This window comes from Brassica napus, chromosome C2 (assembly GCF_020379485.1).
Source record: "Brassica napus cultivar Da-Ae chromosome C2, Da-Ae, whole genome shotgun sequence".
NCBI classification, from domain to species: Eukaryota; Viridiplantae; Streptophyta; class Magnoliopsida; order Brassicales; family Brassicaceae; genus Brassica; species Brassica napus.
In genome coordinates, this window is record NC_063445.1 from 11,409,978 (window position 1) to 11,436,776 (window position 26,799).

At 35.1% G+C, this 26,799-nt stretch overlaps 1 protein-coding gene across 1 annotated transcript; it reads right to left on the reverse strand.

The window, feature by feature from the left end:
• Window positions 1-4,770: 4,770 nt before the first annotated feature.
• LOC111213899 (CBS domain-containing protein CBSX5-like) lies at window positions 4,771-6,474 on the reverse strand. Its single transcript, XM_022715735.2, has 2 exons — window positions 5,818-6,474; window positions 4,771-5,717 (listed from the first exon to the last, which is right to left on the reverse strand). The coding sequence occupies exons 1-2, from the start codon at window positions 6,168-6,170 to the stop codon at window positions 4,865-4,867; spliced, it is 1,206 nt and encodes a 401-aa protein (XP_022571456.2). The 5' UTR covers window positions 6,171-6,474; the 3' UTR covers window positions 4,771-4,864.
• Window positions 6,475-26,799: the final 20,325 nt, after the last annotated feature.

Consider the following 26,799-nt stretch of genomic DNA (forward strand, 5'->3'; position numbering starts at 1 on the left):
TATGATTCTCAGGTATATTATCATATTGTATATGACTTTATATTATGCTTCAATATCATAACTGATATTTAAACTCGCAGATGTTGTTGGGAAAATCCGTTCTATCCAGGGTTCTGACCTCACCAAAGAGACAACTCGAGTCGTTATTCGTTTCCTCATTGATCTGTAAGAAACAATCAACACATAATTTCATTTATATTACTGTCTATATTGTGCTAACATCAATAATTAAAAATATTTCATACCCAAGATTTGTGGTCGTCTATTTATCTCCCTTACTTATCAATCTAATTTTACACAAATCTTTATTTTACAGTTTAAAAGAAACCACAATAACCCAAACAATCAAAACACCAAAAACTAGAATCCCAAAAAAGACGAATCATTAATGATCACCTCTTTTCTTGTCTAATCTTACAAATAAACTTCAAAACAAATATACCAAACCAATCAACTCAACTAAAACTCAACGACACGTACATTGAGTCAGCTAAACAAATACAAACTACATGACCAGCTATTTAACAATTTACAAACTTACTTTCGCAGATGCTTACGAAGAAGACGAAGACGACAACCAAGATAAGTGAAATTACCTAAACAAAAAAGCAAAGTAAGTTACAAACTCTAATAAATACAACTAACAATGATTTTTGTTTACATATTACCCATAAAATAAAAGAGAAACAAGCACATCCACACCAGGAGATACAAGAGACAATCCCAACAGACACAAAGGCGGCAACAACATCTCCACCTGCTCACTCCTCTTGTCTTATGAGAATAGCTTACATGCTCAATGTCAACATGCCAATGCTATTGTCTTCTTATGAGAAATACATATATTCGTTTAAAACTCATTAAGGCCCAAATAATAATTGTCACTCATTTTATTGTTATTTCTACAAGTCTTCATGTATTTGTTTTAAAGGTCCGGTAAAAACAACAAGTTTAAAAATAAAAAAACATATAACCAACATAATAAGATTAAAATTTTTTTTACTTAATACACACAACTTACACAATTAAACTGGAGAAAAAAATATCCAGAAACAAAAGGTACTCTCAACAAGCTTAATATAATTTATGTAATCTCAACAATACAAGTAAACAAATTAAAAAGATAAACAAACAATACGTTTCAGTGACAAATCAAACAACACCACGAACTATATCAATCACATTACTAACACAGTTTAGTCATTCAGGAGTGGAGAACAATGCATACACAGTTCATCATCACAACTCTAACCCTATAACAATAAAAAAATTGAAAAAACAATGATCAACCCAAAACACAAAATTCACAACTACAATAACGCTAAAAATATTGAGATGAAACATGAACTATGTCCACAACTCCGCGCTTGCGCGGAGGCAATGCCCCTAGTATATATAGTTTTCCACAAAAAAGAATTTAATTAGGTTTGACCAAGGACCTTAATTATATTAGATTATCTAAAACTGGACCCTAATTATAAAGAATTTTTTTTAAATAAATCTGGATCCAGTGCTTTTGCACCTCCTGCACACGTCAAGAGCCGGCTCTGGATACTAGTATTAAAATGTTATTCGTTTGAACACTATTGCATTAGCATCTAGATACGACATCTATAATATTTAGATATATGAAATGCAAAAGAAATTTAGAGTTAAGATGCAATATTAAAATTTCAAAATCTTAAAAAAAAAACTTACATACCTTTAATAAAAATATAAAATTAATCAAATTACTTGTTATAATTATTATATACTATTCTCAATCGGAAAATAGCATTTTTACAACGAGAACATAAAATCTCATTTTCTCGTCAAAACAAAAATCATGGTTTCCTTCCAAAACCCACAAAATTGTGTTTTATCCGCCAAAATCGTAAAATTGTGTTTTCTCACCAAATCTTAAAAATATGTTTTCCGCCTAAACCATAAAATAATATTTTGCCTTCAAAAAAAAATAAAATCAAATTTTTTCGCTAAAATGTTAAAATATGTTTTCCTCTTAAAACTGGAAATCATAATTTCCCGTCTTATATTTTCCCGTCAAAACCAGAAAATGTGTTTTCCCTTCAACACTAGCAAGTCGCAATTTCATGTCAAAACCGGAAAATTGCAATTTCCTAAGTATTTTTAGAAAAAAGATTTTAAAGAGATAAACTTAACGACTTTGATACTCTTTGTATGCTCTCCGAGATCGTTTTCAAACCATTCTGCTTGTTGCTCCGAGTAAACTGCTATTTTCACTCTCCACATCCCTTCGCTGGAAGCTCCACTAGTAGTTTAGAATAATAGGTCCTAATAGGGAAATGGAACTAATAGGTCTTTTAAGCGGTTTTGAATTTCCTTCTATTCTACTCGTAAACAACTAGTTTCTTAGCTGTAACGAGTTCGTTTCGATAATGGAACGCCTTGTAGCCTTTTTAACTCTAATTTACTTATTCGTTGATGTATTTTAATAGATTTTAAATCTAAATACAATCTACTGTTATTTGAATGATTATTTTAAATTCTATTTTAAAATCTAGTGCTATTTAATGAATGATTTAATTCTGTTTTTAAAATCAAGTGTTATTCAACTTTTAAGGATTTTAAAATTCTTTATATTTTCAATTGATTTCAAATCATCTCTCACGGAGTCTCATGAATAAATGAGTGAACTTAAAATCCAAAGCCTACTGCAGAGATTTTAGAATTCTTGAACTTTAACAATTTTAAAAATTTAAAATTTGATGGATTGCAAATCACTGATTGAATAACACCACCTTATAATATAAACAAGATTTCTGACCTGATATGTCCCTAATTTACTTATTAATTACTATCTCAAACCCTACTTTCAATAGCTACTCGCCGAGACGTGGGATTAACTCTGGAAAACATGAAGAGGGTCTCTTTAAAGCTTCAACTCTGCAGGATTATATTCATATTATCACTTGGATCAGTTATTACGTCTGCTTCTCTAGGAAAAAACAAGATATTTTCCCTTCTTTTTGTATAGCAAATTGTGATGTGTAAGACCTGGAGGTGAAACGTTTCAGCGTTATGTTTTAACAAAACAGAAACGTTTCGTCGAGATATATATGTATGCATCGCTCATTATATGTATGTCGTATTAAGGCGTATTGATTCTACCATCAGATATATGTCGTATTAAGGCTTATTAAACCATTGCAACCAGACATATTCCCAGCTCCCCTGCAATTGTAGTTCACACATCATTGAGAATAATGATTATACCAAAACTAGAAAAAAATATTGCACAATCAGAATTTCAACTTATAAGGAATCACTAATGCAAAACTAGTTAACTGAAAACATCAATTGAGAAATGAAAATCAAATAAAACAATAATATTTTGTTTGTTTCTCGAAAAAATTCATGTTATAATCAAAGAAGTCTTTGTATGAGCAGGTTTGAAGAGTCTCTGTGTTTCTCTTCTCGTTAGTAGATCGGGAGACTGTCAATAAATTGGGCAAGGATGATACAACTTCTTAGGCTATTACTCTGGTTCCATTTATCCTTGTTGTTTTGGAGTTATTTTAGTTTTGTCTAGGTGATTATGGCTCAAATTTTGATTTGATCAGATTTTCTTTTTAACTGGTAGTTTTCCTTTGTTTGGGATTCAATTTTCCCTTTGTTTTGTGCTTTGGCTTTGGAGGTTTGTCTTCTGACATCTTTTGACATAAAAAGCCAACTCTATATCTCACCAACTATCTCACCATGTATTTTACTTTGTATGAAAGAATTATATCTTCTGTCTTTTTGTCGTACACAATATCCACAATTTTTTAATATCATGAGGTTCGAAGCTAATGGATGTATCCCCAGACCTGAAACCACATCATGTACTATTAGTTTCATTTCGTCTCAGTGGTTATTCGAAATAGGATATCTGGCACAATGGCTAAGATCCTTTCCAATATCCACATTAACTAACGAAGTCATGATTAGATTTAGTCTGAACGTATGTAGGATACATAAATAACATGCATTGATGTCAGACTCTCACACGATATGATAATCTCTAAACAAATTAATAGTAGTGTTTCATTACTCAACCAACTTTCAACTTTTTTTAAACCGTCAACTTTCACAATCAAAACGACTAAACGAGACAAAAACGCACGAGATCACATATTAAAACATAGTACCAAACGCAATGGATGATTTTAATATCATGTGGCATTTGACCAAACGTGTATCACTTAGCACCAAGCCGTACAAATCAAATACCAAATTTTTGGACATATGTAGCTGGATCTTAATAGTTAAGTGTGTGTTCATAAAAAAACAAATGTAAAGTCAAGTGTGTACTAATTAACTAAAGAGAATCAATCTTTCATTTACTAAAATCAACATCACGATTCACGCACACTTGATGGCTTTTTCTGTTTCTATTTTTTTCATTTCGATTCAATAATGTCACTCTCACAAAGCTTTTATACAGAGACTCATCAACTTTTGCATTCTTTAGGTTTAGGATTAGCGTGAGACACAAAATGCAGCTGATGCACGTGGTCTACAAACATTATTACTGATTCAATTTCATTAGCCTAATATGTACACATAATCAAAACACATATGATCATGTTAAAGATCACTTGGTTAGCTATATTTATTTTGTTCTCTAATTCTATAATCAAACGATGGTCCATGTGGTAAGAGAGACTATGAACTGAAAATCAAGATTTAGGACTGTCACGGAGATCTGAAAACCAGATTTAAGAACACACAAACCGAAATATTCTTCAAGAACTTTTGACATATCTTTCACACAAAAAAAAAATCATACAACGTTTTTGTTATGGATTTGTTTATGCAAAACATAACAAAAAAAGTAGTAAAACTGATGATGATGGTGATTGTTTTAATCATCCAAAAATACTCTGAAAAGTTTCAAAATATCAACAAAAGTAACCATACCAATAAAGCAACCATCTTCATCAACCACCCACACATAACTTACCCTGCGAGCAATCGCTTGTATCATCACCGCCATTAACGAGCTTTTCCGATTACACACTATCGCCACCGACTTCCTCGCCATCCTCGCCGCTCTACTCACTGACCGACCATATGACTTCTTCCTCCCCGTGGGAGATTCTTCCTCCGACGAAGAAGATCCCGACAAGGAATCGACGAGTGAGATCAAACCCACCATCCCTTTCTCTTCAAGACGATTCCTGACGACCCTTACGTGACTCTCCAGCGGACCACTACCCTCAATGTACGTCATCAGTTCGCCGACGGAGAGTGTAGCAACCGCTGCCGCCGCTGTTTCATCGCAGCACGCGAGTGTCATTGGCAGAATCTCGCCGATTAGAGCTATACGTGGATATTCTACTACATCGCATCCACCATCAACAACCAAGACGGATATATTATTGGCAATGGCGAGAGAAATGGCGGTAACGGCAGAGGCAGCTGAGGAGTAGTAATCCACGGCGAGGAAAGCACGTGTACTGTTTATCACGCCGAGTTCGGAGATAGACATCGAAGTTAAAGGAGAGAAGGTGCTGATTGAACCAAGAAAGAATCTAATTATGTCTTCTTGGGTGATCCAGCAGAACTGGCGGCTGTTCTTGTGTGTTGTTGTTGTGGTGGTGAGCGAAACGACAGCGTTTTTTCGGGTCAGAACCTTGTGCTGTCCTCTCTTTGTCTGAATCGGAACAATCAGATTTTGTGCTCCTCCGGTTATCAGATCAATGGCTTCAGCTAACCTGAAACATCAAAACCAAAATCAATTTTTGAATCTCATGAACTAGAAAAAAAGAAACCCATTGCATTGCAATGCCTGGATCTTGATGTATTGTCACATACTTGCATGAAGATTGGACATGGACGACGATGGAACGACATTTATGGAGAAGAACAGAGACAGATGCATTGAAAGCAGAGGAAAGAGACAAAACCTTGTTGTCGAATTTAGACAGGTAACAGATCACATCCGCCATGCAGATCTTACCCAAACACTCGCAGTCGCACTTCTTGTTGTCGTCATCATCATTGGTTTCGTCGTGATTACAGCTCCAGACGCTGAGGAAAGGATCGTCGGAGGATTTGAGAGCAGCGATGGCGTCAGCGACGGTGGCTGTGACGGCTGAGAGACAACGTAGTGGCGGTTTGCCGATACAGAGGTCCGATACCTCGTGAGACAAAAGGGTTATTGCCATGCAAGAAGAATTACGAGAAAGAATTAAAATTTTGTTTTGCAAGTGCGAAGGAAAAAGAGAGAAAAGAGTGTGTATTTATAAGAAACAGGAACATGGGTACGATGTAAGTACACGCAGAACAACTCTGTGTAAAGGCTGATTGGTAAAATTTATATCAATCTCTTACTCAACGACAGTTGCTATATTTTTAGAGAAATTCTTGGGTTCAGCCCCTAGTTGAACCTCTAGATTCAGTAACCAATAGTGTTTGAGTATTAAATATTTGATATCTTTTAAAAAAGAAAATAAAATTAAATATCTATATTAGATTATATTTTTAAAATAAAATAATAAAAATACATAAAAATAGTTACAAAAATAAATAAATTAATATTGTTAAATCTTCAGCAAAATACTAAACCCTATACCCTAAATACTAAACCCTAAACGTTAAACCTTAAACTTTGGATAAACTCTAAACCGTTGGAAAATCTTAAACCCTAAATCATACATTAAAAACTAAATTTTAATAACACTAAACCCTAAATCCTAATCACTAAACCCTAAACCCTTGGGTAAACTCTAAACCCTTGGATAAATCATAAACTCTAGGGTTTAATTTTAAATATTTTAAAATTAAATCCTAGAGTTTATGATTTATCCAAGGGTTCAGGGTTTATCCAAGGGTTTAGGGTTTAGTGTAATTAAGATTTAGTTTTTAATGTATGATTTAGGGTTTAAAATTTTCCAATGGTTTACAGTTTATCCAAGATTTAAGGTTTATAATTTAGGGTTTGGAGTTTAGGATTTAGGGTATAAAATTTAATATTTTGCTAACGGTTTAACAATATATATATATATATATATATATATATATATATTTTTGTAACTATTTTATGTATTTTTATTGTTTTATTTTAAAAATATAATCTTATTTGAAAATTCAATTTTGTTTCCTTTTTTAAAAGATATCAAATATCAATTACTCAAACACTATTGGTTGGTGAATCTAAAAGTTCACCCTAGGGGGTGAACCCAAGAATTTCTCATATTTTTAGTCCTGTTTCAAGAAAAAGAATTACAAAATTCACTAGATTCGACCATTACTCCATTTTTTCCTTTAATTTTAAAACTGAATAATTCTATTTTGAAGTTGAGTTTTACTTCAACCATACTTCATTTTGCAGAGTGATGAATAAAAACAATTATTTACTCTATTTTTAGAGTAAAGAATTTTTATTTTATATTATAAAATGAAAAATTGAATAAAATTTTATTCCAAACTTAGGTTTTGAATAGAAAACAAAGTGAAATTCAGATCTTATAAATGGTGAGAAATAAACAAATACAAAATATATGGAAATAAATGATAAATAGGCATTATATATCCAAGAGTCTTTATAATTCTATTCATTCTTCTACATTGTATAAAGTCAAATGAAATATAATTCAATAATGAAATATAATGCTAAGAAACAACTCTAGGTAAAAAAAAATACTACTAAGAAACAGTTACTTGTACCCTTATTTACAAAAGAAACATAAAAGTTACAAAACTAAAAAGAAAAAAAAAGGAGTTAAAAAAATTGAGGTTTGTAGCATATTTTTTTTTTCGAAATTTAAATTGATGACCAAAAGGTTAAAGAGTATTTTTTACTGATAACATAATAATTTATGAAAACAAAATTCAAGATTATATGGGGTATACACTAAACACATTAACGTGACAGTTCAGAACCAGGATTAAATTGACGTCGACCTTTTTTAGCTAGCAGGTGACTACTTTGTAACACTACCGTGGATGAGAGAGTATATTATCGTAGACGTCGAATAGTGACATATATAGTTTTTTTTTTGGCTTAAAATGACTTATATATAGTTAAATGCTATTGTTTTATATTTTGTAGATGAAGAATATTATAGAAGATACTTGTATATATAGTTGTTTATTTCAATTAAATCATTTACAATTAGTAAAACAATATCTTTCATATTCAATGCTGTTAGACATATATCCTCTGTATATTAATCGAAGATCATTATTTAAGTTGTAACATTGTTTTTTATGGGGACGTGTCATCACGACAACTCACCTCACAGACAATGTAATAAATACAATAATTTGCTAGATAAATTAATTGGACCGTTTCAAGTAACATGTTTGTGCCATCTGATGCAGAAAGATATTTGAATATATTCTAAATATATTAATTATCTAGTTTATAATTTATTTTGATATTTATCTTAATTAGTTAAAATTACCTTAAGGATTTTTAAATAGTTGTAAGGTTATCTAATTTTCATATAAATAAGCTTTTTTATGCCTAGAGTTGTAGACAAATTTTAATTTGATTAATAAAAGAAGTTTTCATAAAGAGATTTGTATAAAAACCACTAAAAAGTGTATTCTCAAATCCTAAAGAACTTTTCTTTTCAATTCATCCCTGGAGTTGAAAACCTCCTACAAAAATTGTCTTTGATCCAATCCGTAGGAATCAATAGAAAAGACAAATCCCTTATGATACACCAGATCCGACTCATTACAAATGTAATTTTTATTAGAGTTAGAATATTATAACAAATCTTTATTTTATTTTTTTCATTGTTTTTTTCATCTTTTATTACTTTTTTTAGAGCGCAAATTGAGTTACCCCATATAATTAAGCATTGAGAAGAGTATTCTCAAACCCTAGTTTTTGGATACTCTTAGAATCAACGGATTTGAATCTATCCCTAAAAGCTTTTGCTACGTTAGTTGATTGGTTATTAATAAAAGAGTTTTTCAAAAGTGGTTTCAATAAATTACTGAAAAAAATATTTTAAAACTTTAAAGAGCTTTTAGAATAGTGAGAAAAATATTTTCAAATTCTAGTTTTCGGGTATTCTTAAATTCAATGGTTCTCCCTGAACGCTTCCGCTACATCACCAACTTTAATATATATGTTTTTAGTGTCAAAGCTGTACCGATAATACATCGTTAGCATAAACGTCAAAGCCGTATTCAAATCGCAAAGTTGGTTTACAGTTATTTGGATTCCGGTTTTCACGTAATGCACACAAAATCGGTTTAAAACATTATACCCACCTGAACCACGAATCATGTAATGTAATTATTTAATATTTAAATTGATCATATTAACTTTATTTGATAAATTTCAACAAAAATTATATATGTACACCCTATTCCATGCTTTTCCTTAATATGTTTCTTTTCATATACCGTTCATAGCGGAGTATCATCTAGTTAAGTTATATAGCACACGTCTACAATTTTTTGATCAAAGAAACAACGTGAATTCAACCGGACGCATCACTACCATTCATTTTGAGGAAACAGTCTTGTCTTTCCAAAGAGAAACCAAGACCATGCCAATGGCTCGGACCAATGTGTGATGGCACCTAAAGCAAAATAAAGCTTTAAAGAGCACTTTTATCCCCGCACCAAATAAACATTGCGTCACTGATTCCCTAAGAATATGTAATATTTTCTGGTGCCTAAAGTTTTAGCTTTACCAGCTTTAGCCACAGTAGGCTCTGCCATATATATATGTGTCCATATCACTGATAGTTTTAAGAAATAGAATGATCATTAAAAATCAACAAACAATTATATTTTTCATGGAATTTGATGAAATAAACCATTCTACATCGACAACCTAGCCTTTATCTATGTGGGGAAAAGAAACCATCTCGTCGGAGTTCAAAATTCCTAAATATGTATATTCGAACCGACATGAGAGGATTGCTTAGTCCTCAGGCCACTCATCAACTTAAACAAAGCTTACATTATCAAGTTATTTTGAATGTTACCTTTTCCCTTTGGTTCAGTTTTAGATAACTTAAATATGCGAGACATTTAAAGATCAATAAGAACTCTCATATGTTTTCCAAACTAGTTCATTGAGCATATATGAGGGCAAACGTCCCCAATGTTTAATTATCGATAGGTGTGATCCAACTTATAAAAACAGATAAAAAGGTCCACCTATCAACTAGTTGTTGGATCACACCTATCAACAAGCCAAAGGCCATCATATGTTTATACTATTGGGTCATGAATTAATTTTATAAAGGTACATTATTGAAATATTTATATGATATTACATACGTTCTCATGATCCATAATATATTGGTCGAAACTCAAAAGCCACGATATGATCAATGTCTTAAAGTATATGAATATTTGTGTGACTGATATTTTGGTTAAAATTGCAAAAGGGGTCAACTCTTGTCGCTTTTAGTGGCAGTATTAAAATTTTAAACGTGTTTTCTATATAATACTGCCACCGATAAGACCATCTTGTCTTATGCAGTTCACGTTTTTCTTGCTCGTTTGTGACATATTCTCGGCCGCTACGTATACTGTATATACAATCTTTAAATTATTAGGAAAGATTTTAATGCTGACCTCACGTGGATGTCTTCACTAACGTTTTAGTCCCAACTTTCTATTGACCTCAACGTGGATGTCTTCCTCACGTAAAATGAATCCATGTGTGGTCAGCATTAAGGTCTCTTTAGTTCCGTTATGCATACTTAGACCATCATTATCCACGGTTTCTTAGGGCGGGATTCTTAGGGAAATATAATGAAAGTTTCAAGTTTGTTTCCCATCACCATAAACGGTCATCGGGTGGAAAGAATTCCAGTACTCAAAACTCTCCTATGACCACGGATTGGAAGAACATGATGGTGAAATTGAGAATTAGATATGATGCAAACACTAAGCAGTCACCTAAGATACATTAGAATCAATATAAGCAAATTAAGAAGGGACCTGTGTTTTCTTGAGTCAAGTAACAACTCCTTCGATGTCGGAGTTACCCTTGAGCATCAGGTATATAACCAGTCACTATCATCCTCACACAACATCATCTAAACCTATCCTTTTGCATCAATCTACTCAAGCTCATCTCTCGTACACCACTTTTCACTACATAACAAAGAACATGATAAAAGATGACGATGACATTGTTCATCTAACAGAGCCTAACTACACCAGAATCTTTACCACTCTATTATCTCAACAAGAAAAGGGGTAAAAAGCTATGTTTTTTGCATCATCGTCAAGCTCCCAAGAGTACTATACTATTCAATCACATTCCACAAATTAACAATCTTCATCTCTCATACCTGACACGGAGAAATCAATCAAGCAGTTGCAGAAGGAATCATCCCAGCTTTCCTCGCATACGCAAAGATACCACCAGCATCAATCACATGCCCGTGCTCTAACCTCCACAAAAGGTAATTGCTTTCATCTGTTTCTTTATCAGCCTCAACCAATGGCGCTTCAAAACATAAAACAAAGTCAAATCAGAAAACTTATTAAATGGTACGTATAAAATACGATTAATTATATGATAACACATATTTTTGTAACCTGTGATGACACATATATAGTGAAGGAGTGGGCGTTCGAGTTCGTTTTCGGGTCTGTTTGGGATTTCGTGTTCGGTTCAGATTTTTGAAAATTCGGTTCGGATTTAGATAACCTATTTAAATTGGTTTGGTTTAAATATTTGAATAAAGAATTAATAATTATTCAGGTTTTGTTTAAACTTCATATATCCCAATCAGATAAAAATCGGTACTAGTATTTTTTTGTGAACTTCATAAAATTTAGGGAGTGGCATTTGGGTAGAAGCGTCACACATATGTCAATAAAGATTATAATGAACAAAGCTTGAATGAACTGAATCAGAGCTGTTCTATTTACCAAGTCAGAAACAGCTCTTTTTCTGATTCATTCGTGGTAGTCAGATTCCATCTCGTCGGAAAAATCACGGTTCGTTCTTTTCTTCTTCTTCTTCTTCTTCTTCTTCTTCTTCTTCTTCTTCTTCTTCTTCTTTGCCGTCTTCTTTTACATTTGGTTTCCTTCTTAAAAACTACATTAGAAAACATCGAAAACCCTAGCGTGACTAGTTATTTTCATGTGGTTCTACTCTTGCTTTTTCTCTTTGTGTATTCAACCGAAATGTTTGATGTATATTATGAGTTTCATTTGGTTTGATGAAGCTTTAAGAACCTCTCTTCACTTGTTAGAGTTTTTTTTATTACGTTAGGGATACAGTTACGTTAAGTCAAACTACGTACTACTGTATTTTTTTTTTTTTTTATTAATGAAATTTTATTCAACTCGGGAATCCAGGTCGGGTTACTAGCACGATTTGAACAAAATTCCCAAGTAAGGCTATTACATCCTAGTTTCGCCACCCACTAAACCCGACACGTTCCACTATTCAGCTCTAAGCGTTCCTAGGACCCAGTTGCTGTTCTCGACCATTGGCGATGACCCTGGAAATGTGAGGTTCTCCTCGTTGCCTCGGATGCCGGGATTTCCCGAGTTGCCTTTGACGTAGCTAGCTTCCAAGGATCGCCTCATAACTTATAACCCTCCCTGTCGTTTAATCGCTAGACAGAAAATAGAAGTGGAGGTGTCGAGGAACCCTTACCGAGAGGAGCTCCAAGAGACCAAACTGTACACACCGCTATCCTGCCACGAACCTTGCAGAAAACGAGTTGATTTCACCGCCGCCACCATATCAGGTTGCCTCCAATACCTGCACAGAAAGTCACTACACTGCCGCAAGATCAAGTGAAGCTTTACGGCACCGGGATGTGTAGAAAACCAAACGTTTGACATGGAGACGATTAATGACCCCCGAGAATCGCCTCCACAGTTTGAGACCTCCGAGAACCAGACGTCAATGACTGAGCATGATAGATCCCCAAAGCCGTGTCAAACGGAGAGGAGATAGGACAATTAAGAACCCGTGAGACTCAAAACCAAGATGAAAGCCGCCGCCTTTAGCTTGATTGAACTGATAGGAAGCCGAGATGTGAAGAGTCGAGATGAAGTAGTATGACGAGCAGCCTCCTATAGCCATAGACAACCACCGGAACTCGCTTAGAAAACAGGTATAACCACACGCCGCTCCCACACGATTCTTAACAGAACCAAGCGCCATCACCCTGTACGTTAAGCTCACGAATCGCCTTTGAGGCCCAAGAAGACCATCGGAGCTCACCTAACCCTTGGGTAACAGAACAAGTCCACATCGACACCGACATGAACAGAAGAACCAAAACCCTAGAGAAGAAGGATTCCCGACCCGACAAACAGCAGAAAACCACCACCTAACCGATATGGAGAAACATCCCGAACCGCAACATCCGCGAGATGAAAAAATGGAGAGAATCAGAGATTTGAAAATCGATTCTGATGCGCCCCGAATCAGCAGCAGAAACAAATCAAGAAGGTTTGGCTTATGGGTTTGCGATTAAACGAGATGGACTTGAAGTATATTGCAAATGTGTTTATGAACATGTATCCGCCCAGAGAAAGAAAGGCCCAACAAGAAATTATAAGTGATGGTCGTATAATATATCAATCTGACAGCAATTCAGAGACCGTCGACCATAGGGAAGCACGAGACCAGCCGAAGAGTCTTATGACTACAATCCTTCAATTTTGGTCAAGTCAAGACATTTTGGTCAAATCAAAGTCTTTGGTCAAGTCTTCCTTGTTTTTATAAGTTGCTTATTTCTATGTTTGACTAGTCTTTTGTATTCCACCATTTTGTATGCTTTGCCTATTATATAAAGGTCATTTGATCAATGAAATAAAATACGCTTTGATTATTATTTTTGGAACCTTGAAATGGATGCTCACTTCTCGTTTCTTGGTGTGGTTAGCTCCAAGTAGACACCTATTTCCCGTTACACTTGTGCGTCATATCAAGCAACAGATCGAGATTGCTTCTTTGTTGGACCGGTGCGTCACATCCGACAACAAATTGGCTTCGGGAATATCAGCAGCCTTCCGCATCTGCTGTGCGACCCTTCGATCCACCATTTCTTCCTTTGTTGGACTTGTGCGTCATATCAAGCAACAATCGAAGCTCGGTCGTATCAAGAGACTCTCCGCCCCTCTTGTGTCACCATTCAATCCACCAGTTCTCCTTTTTGGCGAGTTCATATCCCTTAGGTTCGATTGAGTGATCCTTCCCTAATTTAGGGTGTATCAGATTCTCTCCCAACTCAAAAGCCGACCATCCGCCGCGATAACCGCCTCATAACCTCGCCATGAAGCCACCAAAAGACGAGACGTCTCGGGATTGACAATCTCGCGCGCGACCTCGCACCGGAAAAGGGACCCAACGGCAGGACCACGAGCATATCGGAAAGATGATGAGGGATCTGACGAACAACAAAGAGAAAATGAAGAACAAAGGGAGGAGGAGGTCCTCCGGCGGCCGCACGCGTGCGGACGCGCCTGAAACAGGTGACTGTTTTACTTTTGAAATTCTGTGGTCGGAAGAGAAGAAGGAGAGGATAGAGGAGAGAGGTTTTTCCTCCTTATTACTACTGTCTCTCTGAATTTTGTATTTTTATTATTTTGCTATGCAGAATATAGTTTTGTATTAGATCGAAAACAGATGGTTCATAAAGAGAAAGCGAATCAGGCTCGTTTCACGTTGAAGAAAGACGAGATAAGCCAATTACCTAATGATTTGACATGTCAGATACCTAATGATTCTCTTCTCTCCACAAAGGAAGCTGTTAAGACTAGTGTTTTGTCCACTAGATGGAGGCATCTCTGGTTTTTTCTAGTAAAAATATTTTATATTGTTATATGAGCTATGTGTCTATTGATACAATATAAAGATGAAGTTCTTATGAACGTTTTAGATTCTAATATAAAAAACGATACCATGATGGATCGGTTTCGAGTAATGAATTAGAATATGGGTTTATTGATTGATAACCCTCCTATTTTACCTTGTATTTATAAATATCCTTAATCTCATGATCATATATTAAAGTAATAATAAAGGAATATATTACCATAAGATTTAAAGCATATGATTATATATTATGGTGCACTAATTGTTAATTTTCTCGTCAAAATAGTGAAGTTACTAAAATTGTGAAATTACGTTTTCCGTTAAAACAGTGTTTTCTTGTTAAAATTGTAAAACTATATTTTTGTCAAAATCATAAAAGTATATTTTTAAAAGGCCCTTGGACACCCATTGTCCATTTGGTCTTTACCCAGTTGGACTATGAACTAATTGGTCTATTGTCCAACTAGCCCATTTATTAATTGGGTGTGTCCATAGCCCACCCGAAATGAATTGGAATGGGCTAGGCCATGGACGGCCCGCCCAGTTGACAGCTCTAACCGAAGAGATGTATTGGAGAGTTGTGTTGGTTACACACAACTCTTTGATTTATAAAAGGTTAACGTACATCATATTATATGGTTGACGTGAAAGTCTCTCCAAAAACACACCGTAATTGTAATGATTACCATAAGGAGAGATTAAGGAAGGTTTGGAATTTCTTATCCATCAAGGAAATCACCAAAGAGAAGGTTAATTAAAGAGGAGAAGATCAATTGATGGAATTGCATCCAAGGATGAATCAAGGTTAGTGTTTCTACCTTCTATAGAAATGTGTTAGGATTGAATTAAATCAAATCTAGATTAGGTCTTGGTGTAGATTTCATAATTGAAATCATAAAAGTTAATCTTACATTTGGTATCAGAGCCTATCTAGAGTTAATTAATTCATTGCATAATAGATTCTCATTAGTTCATGAACATATACGGATGAATCCGTTTTAAAGAGTGTTCATGATTTAATTATTGAGATGTTTAGGATCGAGGCCGTATGTAGTCGTGCTCTGTCTGACGGTCTCGTAATCTCATTAGTGTACGATCTCGTAATGAAACCAATGCACTCGAACGAGTGTTTGATAATTGTATGAAACGTTAGAATCTTACGATGCCGTAAAGGGCTTAGATGTCGATCATTGAATAAATGGGTTGTTGTTGATTTGGAAATTGAATTATCAGTCAACAATCTCGACAATCATAACCATTTCATCATCGAAAAGAGTCGGTGTAATCAAAGAGCATAAAGACCAAAATGGTTAAGTATTTACGTTACGGAAAAGAATAATCATTTTGGTCTTTAATCTGAAAATAGAATTGATTGCATGCAAGATTCTGGAATTTACGTAAACGGTTATACAAGTTTGAAAAAGTCACCATCTAAAAGTTGTGAAATGATAGTTAATGCAAATTAGTGTGAACGGTCACTGACTAGCCAAAAGGTGACAAACAAAATAATAGCCGCATAATATTTCTTAATTATTTGATAAACATTATGGTTTCTGAAACGATTCAAATAAAGTAATATTTAGTTATATGGTTAAGTGTTGCATATAGTTTTAGAAACACATTTAGTTATAAAATATTTTATTAATTTAAAATATTGTATATAAAAGGTGTTTAATTTAAAATGCTTCCGCTGCATTTTAATAATAGGTAATTTGTGTTATGAAATATTGACACAATATAGAAATGATTATGTTATGAATTAATAACATGATATTAAACATAAATTTACCTATTAGTATTTTAATATTTATATAGTTTATAACATGTTAGTCACCAAAGTGGCCTTGTTATTTTCTTATAATTATTAAAATTAATGTAGTATGACTGATCATGATTAAGGAGATGTTAAATGACAGGAAAGTTGTAGTGATCAATTATTTTATTTTCTATATTCTAGGAGATCACCCAAAGGTGGATCATTGAATATAGTTAATAATATGAAAAGGATTACTCATTTCTTTACTATAGTTGATCGTATTTACACCTAAAGGTAGAGTCCTATTGACTTGAGTTTGAAATGATTAATCATTAAAGTCTATTTTAGCATCACTGAAAGTGTTTGTGTTTAAGTATTGCCCAAACGTTGCTTAAATACAAACTTGAAAGTTTATATTAAGGTTAGAATCTGAAATAAAGTTTCAAAGCAGTAAGGGGTAAATATGTATAAAAGCTTGCAGCTTCATCAATTGTATTTGCATTTGTTAACTCTGTCATTAAGCTCAATGAACTCAATTATGGTGAATGGTCCGAAAAGATCCGGTTTACACTAGGTGTAATAGAGTGAGAATTCACCATAGCAAATGAGGAATCCTCAGCCATTACGAAAGATATCTCCGAATGTGAAAAGTCTCGTGTGTAAGAGATGAGAGCAATCTAATAGACTGAGTTTGAACTTTATGAGAATGATGATGTAGAAAGAGTTAAATCATCGATGCCTTAGACAGAGAAAGAGAAGGAATTTATAGAGTATATTTAAGGAGTGTTTATAGTCGGATTCGGTTGTAAGTCGAATGTAGGAAGTCTCATAAATGAGCTAACTTAAAAAATGGTTGACTGGTCCCAGCTAATCTGTGATCATGTGACCCACATGTCTAATCTGACTGTAAAGTTAAAGACCTTTAAAATAGAGGTGCACGAGCAGTTTCTGGTCCAATTCATCATGAACTCTATACCTCTTGAGATTAGTCAGTTTCAGGTGAATTACAACACCAGTAAAGATAATGAAACATTAGAGAGTTAAAGGCTATGTTTATTCAAGAGGAGAGGAGATCAAGGAAGATGAAAGACCAAGTTGCTAACCTCATAGGTCTTGGAAGTGTCAGTAGCAGCAAAAGAATCCCAAGTAGAAAGAACAAAAGGAATAACAAGTCTTTCCTGAAAGGACTTAAAAGTCAAATCTGAAATGAAATGAAGTGTTTCTTTTGTAGTAAAATGAGACTCTTCAAGTAGAATTGTCTTAAAAGGAAGGGTTGTTTTGATAAGAAAGTAAACATTAAAGTTTTGTTTGCTATGGAAGGAGTCTTATAGAAATTTCTAGTATTACTTGGTGGTTGAAATTAGAGGCACTAATCATAGCACATCTAATGAAAATTCGGTTTCTTGTGGCATCAAAGACTAGGTCACATTTCCAAAGAAAGAATGAGGTTGGTGAAGAGTGAAAGTCCTCCTCAATTGGATTTTAGTGACCTACATGTATGTATAGACTGCATTAAAGGAAAGCAGACTAAACATACTGTAAAGAAACCAGCAACAAGAAGCACTCAGTTTCTTAGGTTAATATGTGACCCTTTCGATGCTCCTTCGTGAAGCGGTGAAAAGGACCTCATCACCTTTATTGATGATTACTCACAGTATGTTTATACTTATCTACTGCATGAAAGGTCTAAGTTCGTGGATGTCCTAAAGGTGTTCACTGATAAGATGGAAAGGCGGCTAGATAGAAAAGTAAAAGTAGTGAGATCTGATAGAGGAGGTGAGCTTTATGGAAAGTTACTTCAAAGTAGAGGCATTTGTGCACAACACAGTATGTCCAATACTCTTTAGCATAATGGTGTAGTAGAGAGGCTGAATCGTACTATAATAGAGATGGTTAGAAGCATGTTAAGTAATTGGTCTTTACTTCTTTAGTTGTGGGTATATATATGCATTAAGAACTGCAACGTATGTGTTGAACCAGATTCCTAGTTAGGAAGTTCCTAAGATCCCTTACGAACTATGAATGGAAAGAAACCTGAAACATCTACGTGTATGGGGTTGCTCATCAGAAATAAGGCTATATAACCCACATGAAAAGAAACTTGATCCTAGGGCTGTCAATGTACGTTTTTTTATTGGCTATCCTAAAAGAATCAAAGGGGTATAAATTTTTATTGTTTTAACCATAGCACGAGAATAGTTAAATCGGGGAATCTTAGGTTCACTGAGAATGGTGAAACTAGTGGGAGTTGTGAACTGCAAAAGGGTGGACATTAATGAAATTCAGGTTGAAAGTTCTTTCACCTGAAGTTGCACCTGAGGTAGTTGTTTCTTCACAATCGAACAACATGCAGATGCACTGATCTCACTAGCTAAAATATATAGTCAATGAACTTGTCACAATTCAATTAGAGGATAGTGAACCACAAGTACCTTTAAAGCGATCTGAAAGGGAAACAAGATATGTCATATCAAATGATTATGTGGTTGCTATAGAAAGTGAATGTGGCTTAAACATTGATGAAGACCCGATCTCATTCAAAAAGCCATGGAAAGTGACAATTCTGGAAAAGGTTGATGCCACAAAGACGTAAAAATCTATGGGTAATAACGAAGTTTGGTACTTAGTAGAGTTGTCTGATGGTTTCAATACCATAGGTTGTAAATGAGTCTTTAAAACTAAACACAACTCGAAAGGTAACACTGAAAGATACAAAGCTCGTCTTGTTATACCTAAAAATCAATGTTTAGGTATTGTTTCTATTATTTGTGGGAACAATTTAAAGGAAAGTGGAAAGTAGTCTGTCATTGCTACTTCCACTATTAAGGTTGAATTGTGGTATGCTTTGAAGCCACAATTCACGTATGGAGCCTGCGGAAATTTATCTCAGGGCTTTAGATTGTCGACACTAACGCCAAACCGCTGAGAGATTATGGAGATAATTTTGCAGCTATCTTCTTTTGAAAGGATGACAAGTATTGGAAGAGTGATAAACACATTAAGTTAGAGTACTTGTTTATTAAAGAAGAAGTTCAGAAACATAGTGTCATTTGAGCATATAAGAAAGGATATAATGATAGCGGATCCGCAAACTAAAGGTTTACCACCCAAGCCGTTCAACGGCCATTTAGAGCGTATGGGTACTATAGATAAAGCCTTGCTATTATATTTATAGAATGCTCATTAAGCTTTATGACACCTAGGAATTCAATTAAAGTTAAGTTTCTGATTTATTAAATATGTTACCATTAAAGGATGTGTATACACTTAAAGTTCAAAGATAACATATGGTAAAGTTTTTTGAGAATAAAGATTATTCTCATATAAGGATAATATAAAGTTAGAATTGGTTTGTGATACATGGAAGGGACTATGCCGGTTAAATGACATACAACCGCCATGATTCGATCAGTTTTAGTTTTAGTAAAGATCAAGTGAACTTGATGAAAAGTGCACATTAAAGTTATTGAACTCTTAAGACGACACAAAGGTCAAGTGGGAGAATGTAAGAATATTTTATATTGTTATATGACCTATGTGTCTATTGATTCAATATAAAGATCAAGTTCTTATTAACGTTTTAAATTCTAATATAAATTACGATACCGTGATGGATCGGTTTCTAGTAATGAGTTAGAATATGAGTGTATTGATAACCCTCCTACTTTACCTTATATTTATAAATATCCTTAATCTCATGATCATATATTAAAGGTAATAGTAAAGGAATATACTACCATAAGATTTAAAGCATATGATTATATATTGTGGTCCATTAATACGGTTAAAAGACCGAAGAGATGCATTGGAGAGTTGTGTTGGTTACACACACCTCTTTGATTATTATAAAAGGCTCACGTACATTATATTATATGGTTGACGTGAAAGTCTCTCCAAAAACACACCATAATAGTAATGATTATCATAAGGAGAGATTAAGGAAGGTTTGGAATTTCTTATCCATCAAGGAAATCACCAAAGAGAAAGTTAAAGAGGAAAAGATCAATTGATAGAATTGCATCCAAGTATGAATCAAGGTTAGTGTTTCTACCTTCTATAGAAATGTGTTAGGATTGAATTAAATCAAATCTAGATTAGGTCTTGGTGTAGATTTCATAATTGAAATCATAAAAGTTAATCTTACATTTCTTCCTTGTTTGGAGTTAAAATCTCGAGAGTTCTCAAGTCTCAAAAACTTTATGAGTTACGGCGACAGATTCTTCGATTCCACTAGGGTTAACTATTGATAAAAAAGACGTAGACCGTGGCGGACGCAAGACAACGGCTACGGGGGCACATGCCCCCAACTGTTTAAAAAAATTTCTTCCCTAAATACTATAAAATTTATCAAATGTTTCCACTTTAAAATTAATCATAATGGAAAAAACCACTGTGCCTCCAACTAATTAGCTTCCTACATCCGCTACTACGTAGATGATGGTTATTGTCTCACGTCATGGTTTGATGTTGCGGTTTAGCGTAAGATCCAACATCTACAAGTTCTTTCTTACTCTTACGCATACCGTCGTTTTAACAAGATGCCACAAAGACTTTACAACTGTATGCTTAAAGCTCTTTCAAGTGGCTTTGGCTGATGCTGAGTTTGTTTCCTTATCTAGTTTGAAGACTATGTATTTGGAGTATATCAAGTTTCCTAACGAGGCAACTTTTGAGACGCTCGTCTTAGCTCCCCCGTGCTGGAATGTTTAAAGATTTTCGTAGCTAGCGATGATAAAAAGGTCTTTCGGTTGCACTCTCGGTCATTGAAGAGGCTCACTTTCGAACGAGTTTCGTCTTTCGTGTTTGATTCAGCAGGAGTTGTTATTGATGCTCCTCGACTATGCTTTTTGAGCATCAACGATAACATATCAAAAAGTATCATAATACACAATATGGAGTCCGCCGTTTTACAAATGTCTCTCGTTGGTTTTGTCCGTTTGTTAGAAATTGATGATGAGTTTTTCGACGACATTTATGAAGAAGGCGTTTCATTGAGGAGAAGTAACATCCACAAGTTTCTCCATGGGATCTCGATGGCCAAGAGTATGAAAATAAGTAGAGGCACCTTCAAGGTATACACAACATGTTAAATGTTGGTATGGTACATGTGCATTTTCTATCATGAAATCTTCTCACCCACGTTCTGTTTTCATTTTGGTTCTAGCTTATGTGTCACTACTCGAAACTCGAACCGTTGCCTCAGTTTGGTAACATGTCCTACCTGGATATCACCCTTTGTCTACACGATTTTAAATGGTTACCAGCCTTTCTTGAGAGCTTCCCAAACTTGACGTACCTCGTCTTGGTGATGGTTTGCTAAACCCTATGTGTATTATTTTTATTTTTATTGGAGTAAAATTCTCTATAAAACTTGCACATATGTTTTCACTATGGGCTGTCCGCGTTTTGCACGGAATATTGTTTTATTGTTCTTAAATATGATTTTCTGATGATGTGATTATGTGCTCAGTATTTATCTGTGAAGAGCATTATTTGATGTTTTATTATATTATGTAGTAGTAGGTAATAAGTTAATATATTATGTGTTTGTCTTTTTAATAATGTGTTGTTGTATGTATAATACTACTTGTTAGTGGTGAAGTCACTACAAGAAAACATAATCTTAACGAGTGCGGTTATCCTCGTGAGTTCGTCGTAAAAGAGGCTTTACGACGAATTAGCGAGGAACCACGTTTGCTCGTTACTCATCTGTCGTAACACATATTTCCTCGCTAATTCGTCGTAACGTAGCGAAGAATATATTTCGTCGTAAAGACGAAGTAGATCATTTCGTCGTAAAGACCACGTCAACATTCCACGTAAGGAGGTCGCTATATTTCCTCGTAAATACCTCGAAACAAGTTCCTCGTAAACTACACGTAAATACATTGAAAGTTTTTCCTCGTAAAATACTCGTTTATCTTTCCTCGTAAATGTTTTCTCGTAAAATACTCGTTTATTATTTCTCGTTATTTCCTCGTAAGGTTTCCACGTAAATAGGTCGTACCTTAGCTACGAATTTACTTTGTTTTTATTATTTTACAGAATTTAAAAATATAATTAAAAAATAACTAAAATTATTTAATTTATCAATAAAATTAAAATTTAAAATAAAAATAAATCAATATGAAAATATTTTATATATAAATAAGTTTTGAATTTATAATACAACAACCGTAAAAAAAAAACTAAGGATCGTTCATCGCCTGGTAAAATTCATCACTCCTCCTCGTAACATCCGCCTCGTTATGTACGTCGGATGACTCGCCTCGAATGGGATGTTGTTGTCGCATGTTCCTCAACATGGACTCCCATTCCGGATTTGTGGCCGCTATAACGTCCAAGAAGCCCTCGACACCATCCATACGAGATTTTGTTACGCAGCTGAGCGGACTCTCTACGCAGCTCAGTGACTTCATCATCCCGTCGCTGACCATAAAACGATGTCGCTCTCGGAACATCGTTGACGGAACCAATCCCCAACGTCCGTCCCTTTTTTTTAGGGACAACCTTAAAAACAGAAAATAAATATTGTTAGTAAAAATTTAAAGTTATATTAAATGAATAATAAAAAATTAAAATTTTTGAAAATTTACCTCCTCGTAAATCTTATCCACTTCAAGTGTGGATAAGGTGACGAGTAATCCGTCGGTAGACTGCTGGGTCAGCTGAGCCTGGCGGTCTTCAACCCGAGCAACCACGTCGTTGTAGATTTGCTCGGACTTGCCATCTACAAATACGCCCGCCTTGTTCTTGTGGGTCCTCTCGTAAAGTTCCATAAGAGACGGGAGATGTCTCGTCTCTTTGGCCTAAAAAACATTTAAGAAAGTTAGAATAAAAATATATATATTAAAAAATTTATTTAATAAAATATTTAATTACCATTTTCAAACGGACACCGGCGTGGGGTTTTTGGCCCGTAGTGTGAAGCATCGGCCCGTTTCCGTGCTCATCGACCGTGTTACGGGAGTTAGAGCAAGCCTGGACGATTCTAATGGAATCAGGAAGGCGCCAATAACGGATGAGGCCATCCCACACATCCGTGGTGAGCTCAGCGGGTTTGCCATGCTCATACCCCTTCACGATCCAGTCACCCTTCCAGTTGGAGACCGTGTCCAACAAGCGAACTTTCGCCTTCGCGTTAAACTTCTTCCTCACCCTCTCAGTGATCCCCAAGGCCCAATTAAATTTTTAAAATTAACATCAATAGTATATTTCCCAATATTATCCACCTAATGAACACTAAATAACATAAAATCCGTAAACCTATCTAAATTCCCTATACTAACCACCTAATCTATCCTAAACTAACCAAATTAGAGAGGAATTAGAGAGACTTACCATTGCTACGAAATGGAGAGGAGGTGGAGAGGAAGTAGAGAGGAAAGAAAGAGTGAGCGCTCGGGGGTATATATAAGATTACATATCGTCGCAAATTCGTCGTAAAATTACGACGAAATAGCGAGCAGTTACAAAGGCCCGTGTTTTTCAATACGAGGAAATTACGAGGAATCGCAAAGGCCCGTATTTTTATATACAAGGTATTAACGACGATTTTGCTTACGTGGAATTAACGAGCCTTGCTTTCCTATAAATATACCCACAACTCTCATTCTCAAACCACACACAAACTCCCAAATCACATCCTATCTGAAATCACATTCCTGAGTAAAATCCTATTCAAATTATAAATATTTGAAAAAAATAGGAAAATGATAAGATATTAGAATTCATGTGGGCGAGACTTACGTATTATAATTGCTGGAAGTCTTGCCACATGTTAATCTGGTATTTTTATCCTTTTCCCTTTTTTTCTAGTTTTTACACTACAAGGTATTTACGACGATTTCTGCTTACGTGGAATTAACGAGTGTTATGTTTAAATCCTTTTACAAGGTATTTACGACGATTTCATCCAACGTGGTCTTTACGACGATTTCTGCTTACGTGTTTAAATCCCTAAAATCCGAAACCTCCAAACCTCAAACCCCAAACCCCAAACCCCAAACCCCAAACCCCAAACCCCAAACCTGAAACCCCAAACCCCAGACTTCAAACACCGAAACCTCCAAACCCCAAACCCCAAACCCCAAACCCCAAACCCCAAACCCCAAACTCCAAACCCCAAACCCCAAACCCCAACCCCAAACCCCAAACCCCAAACCCCAAACCTCAAACCCCGAAACCTCTAAACCCCAAACCCCAAACCCCATATTCCAAACCCCAAACTCCATATTCCTTACTTTCATATATTCCAAACTCCATCTTTATTTTTAAATTTCGTCGTTATTTCCTCGTTAGCTTACGAGGTATTTACGACGATTTCTGCCTACGTGGAATTTACGACGATTTCTGCCTACGTGGAATTTACGACGATTTCTTATACGTGGTCTTGACGATGATTTGTGCTTACGTGGAATTAACGAGTATTATGTTTAAATCCCTAAAATCCGAAACCTCCAAACCCCAAACCCCAAACCTGAAACCCCAAACCCCAAACCTCAAACCCCGAAACCTCCAAACCCCAAACCCCAAACCCCAAACCTGAAACCCCAAACCCCGAACCTCAAACCCCGAAACCTCTAAACCCGAAACCCCAAACCCCATATTCCAAACCCCAAACTCCATATTCCTTATTTTCATATATTCCAAACTCCATCTTTATTTTTAAATTTCGTCGTTATTTCCTCGTTGGCTTAAGAGGTATTTACGACGATTTCTTATACGGGGTCTTTACGACGATTTCTTATACGGGGTCTTTACGACGATTTCTGCCTATGTGGAATTTACGACGATTTCTTATACGTGGTCTTTACGACGATTTGTGCTTACGTGGAATTAACGAGTATTATGTTTAAATCCCTAAAATCCGAAACCTCCAAACCCCAAACCCCAAACCTGAAACCCCAAACCCCAAACCTCAAACCCCGAAACCTCCAAACCCCAAACCCCAAACCCCAAACCCCAAACCTGAAACCCCAAACCCCAAACCTCAAACCCCGAAACCTCTAAACCCCAAACCCCAAACCCCATATTCCAAACCCCAAACTCCATATTCCTTATTTTCATATATTCCAAACTCCATCTTTATTTTTAAATTTCGTCGTTATTTCCTCGTTAGCTTACGAGGTATTTACGACGATTTCTGCCTACGTGGAATTTACGACGATTTCTTATACGTGGTCTTTACGACGATTTCTGCCTACGTGGAATTTACGACGATTTCTTATACGTGGTCTTTACGACGATTTGTGCTTACGTGGAATTAACGAGCATGCCTTCTTTATTTTAATATTTCGTCGTTATTTCCTCGTTGGCTTACGTGGAATTAACGAGTGTTATGTTTAAATCTCTAGAATCCGAAACCCCAAACCCCAAACCCCATATTCCTTATTTTCTACTTCATATATTCCAAACCCCATCTTTATTTCTATTCCAAACCACAATTCCCACATTTGCTTATTCATAAAACAAACTCCCACATTACCTTATTCATAAAACAAACCCCACATTATCTTATTCATAAAACAAACTCTCTCATCTTATTCATAAAACAAATACATCAATCAGATACATCGACATTCTCGTCATCACTAGAAACATCATCATTTTCATTAAACTCGTCTTCAACAGCTTCGTCTGTGGCATCATCGGTAAGATCTTCGTACTCGTGATTATGCGGATCAATGAGAAGGATGTCATCAATTTCTTGTTCAGGTTCCTCGACTTCATTTATCTGTTCTTCTTGCAATGGTGGTTCTTCTCCACTGATGATTCGTCCTCGAGGTGTAACTTTGATCACTGCTAACCAATTTATACCTGAATCTCTCATCCGAGGGTATGGAAGGAAGCTAACTTGGTGGATTCAAAATTTCCTCGCTAAATACACGTAAACTATTTCCTCGTAAATAACACGCAAAGTTTACGTCGTATTTACGAGGAAATTGTTTTTCCTCGTAAAATACTCGTTAAATTACATCCACTTTACGACGAAACACTTTTGTCGTTACGTTACGAGGAAATAACGATGACTTTAGTTTTCCACGTAAGTTCCTCGTAAAATCGACGTAAATTTACGAGGATTGTTTTTCCTCGTTAAATTTCCTCGCTAAGTATGTGTTTTCTTGTAGTGAGTGACTTTCTGATTAAAACATATTGAATTTCAATAACTTTATCTTTAGATATTTGTTGATTCTAAGATTAACGGCGTCAAAATTGTATTTTAATTTTTCACATTTTTGAACATACTCTTTTTAGGTGTTTT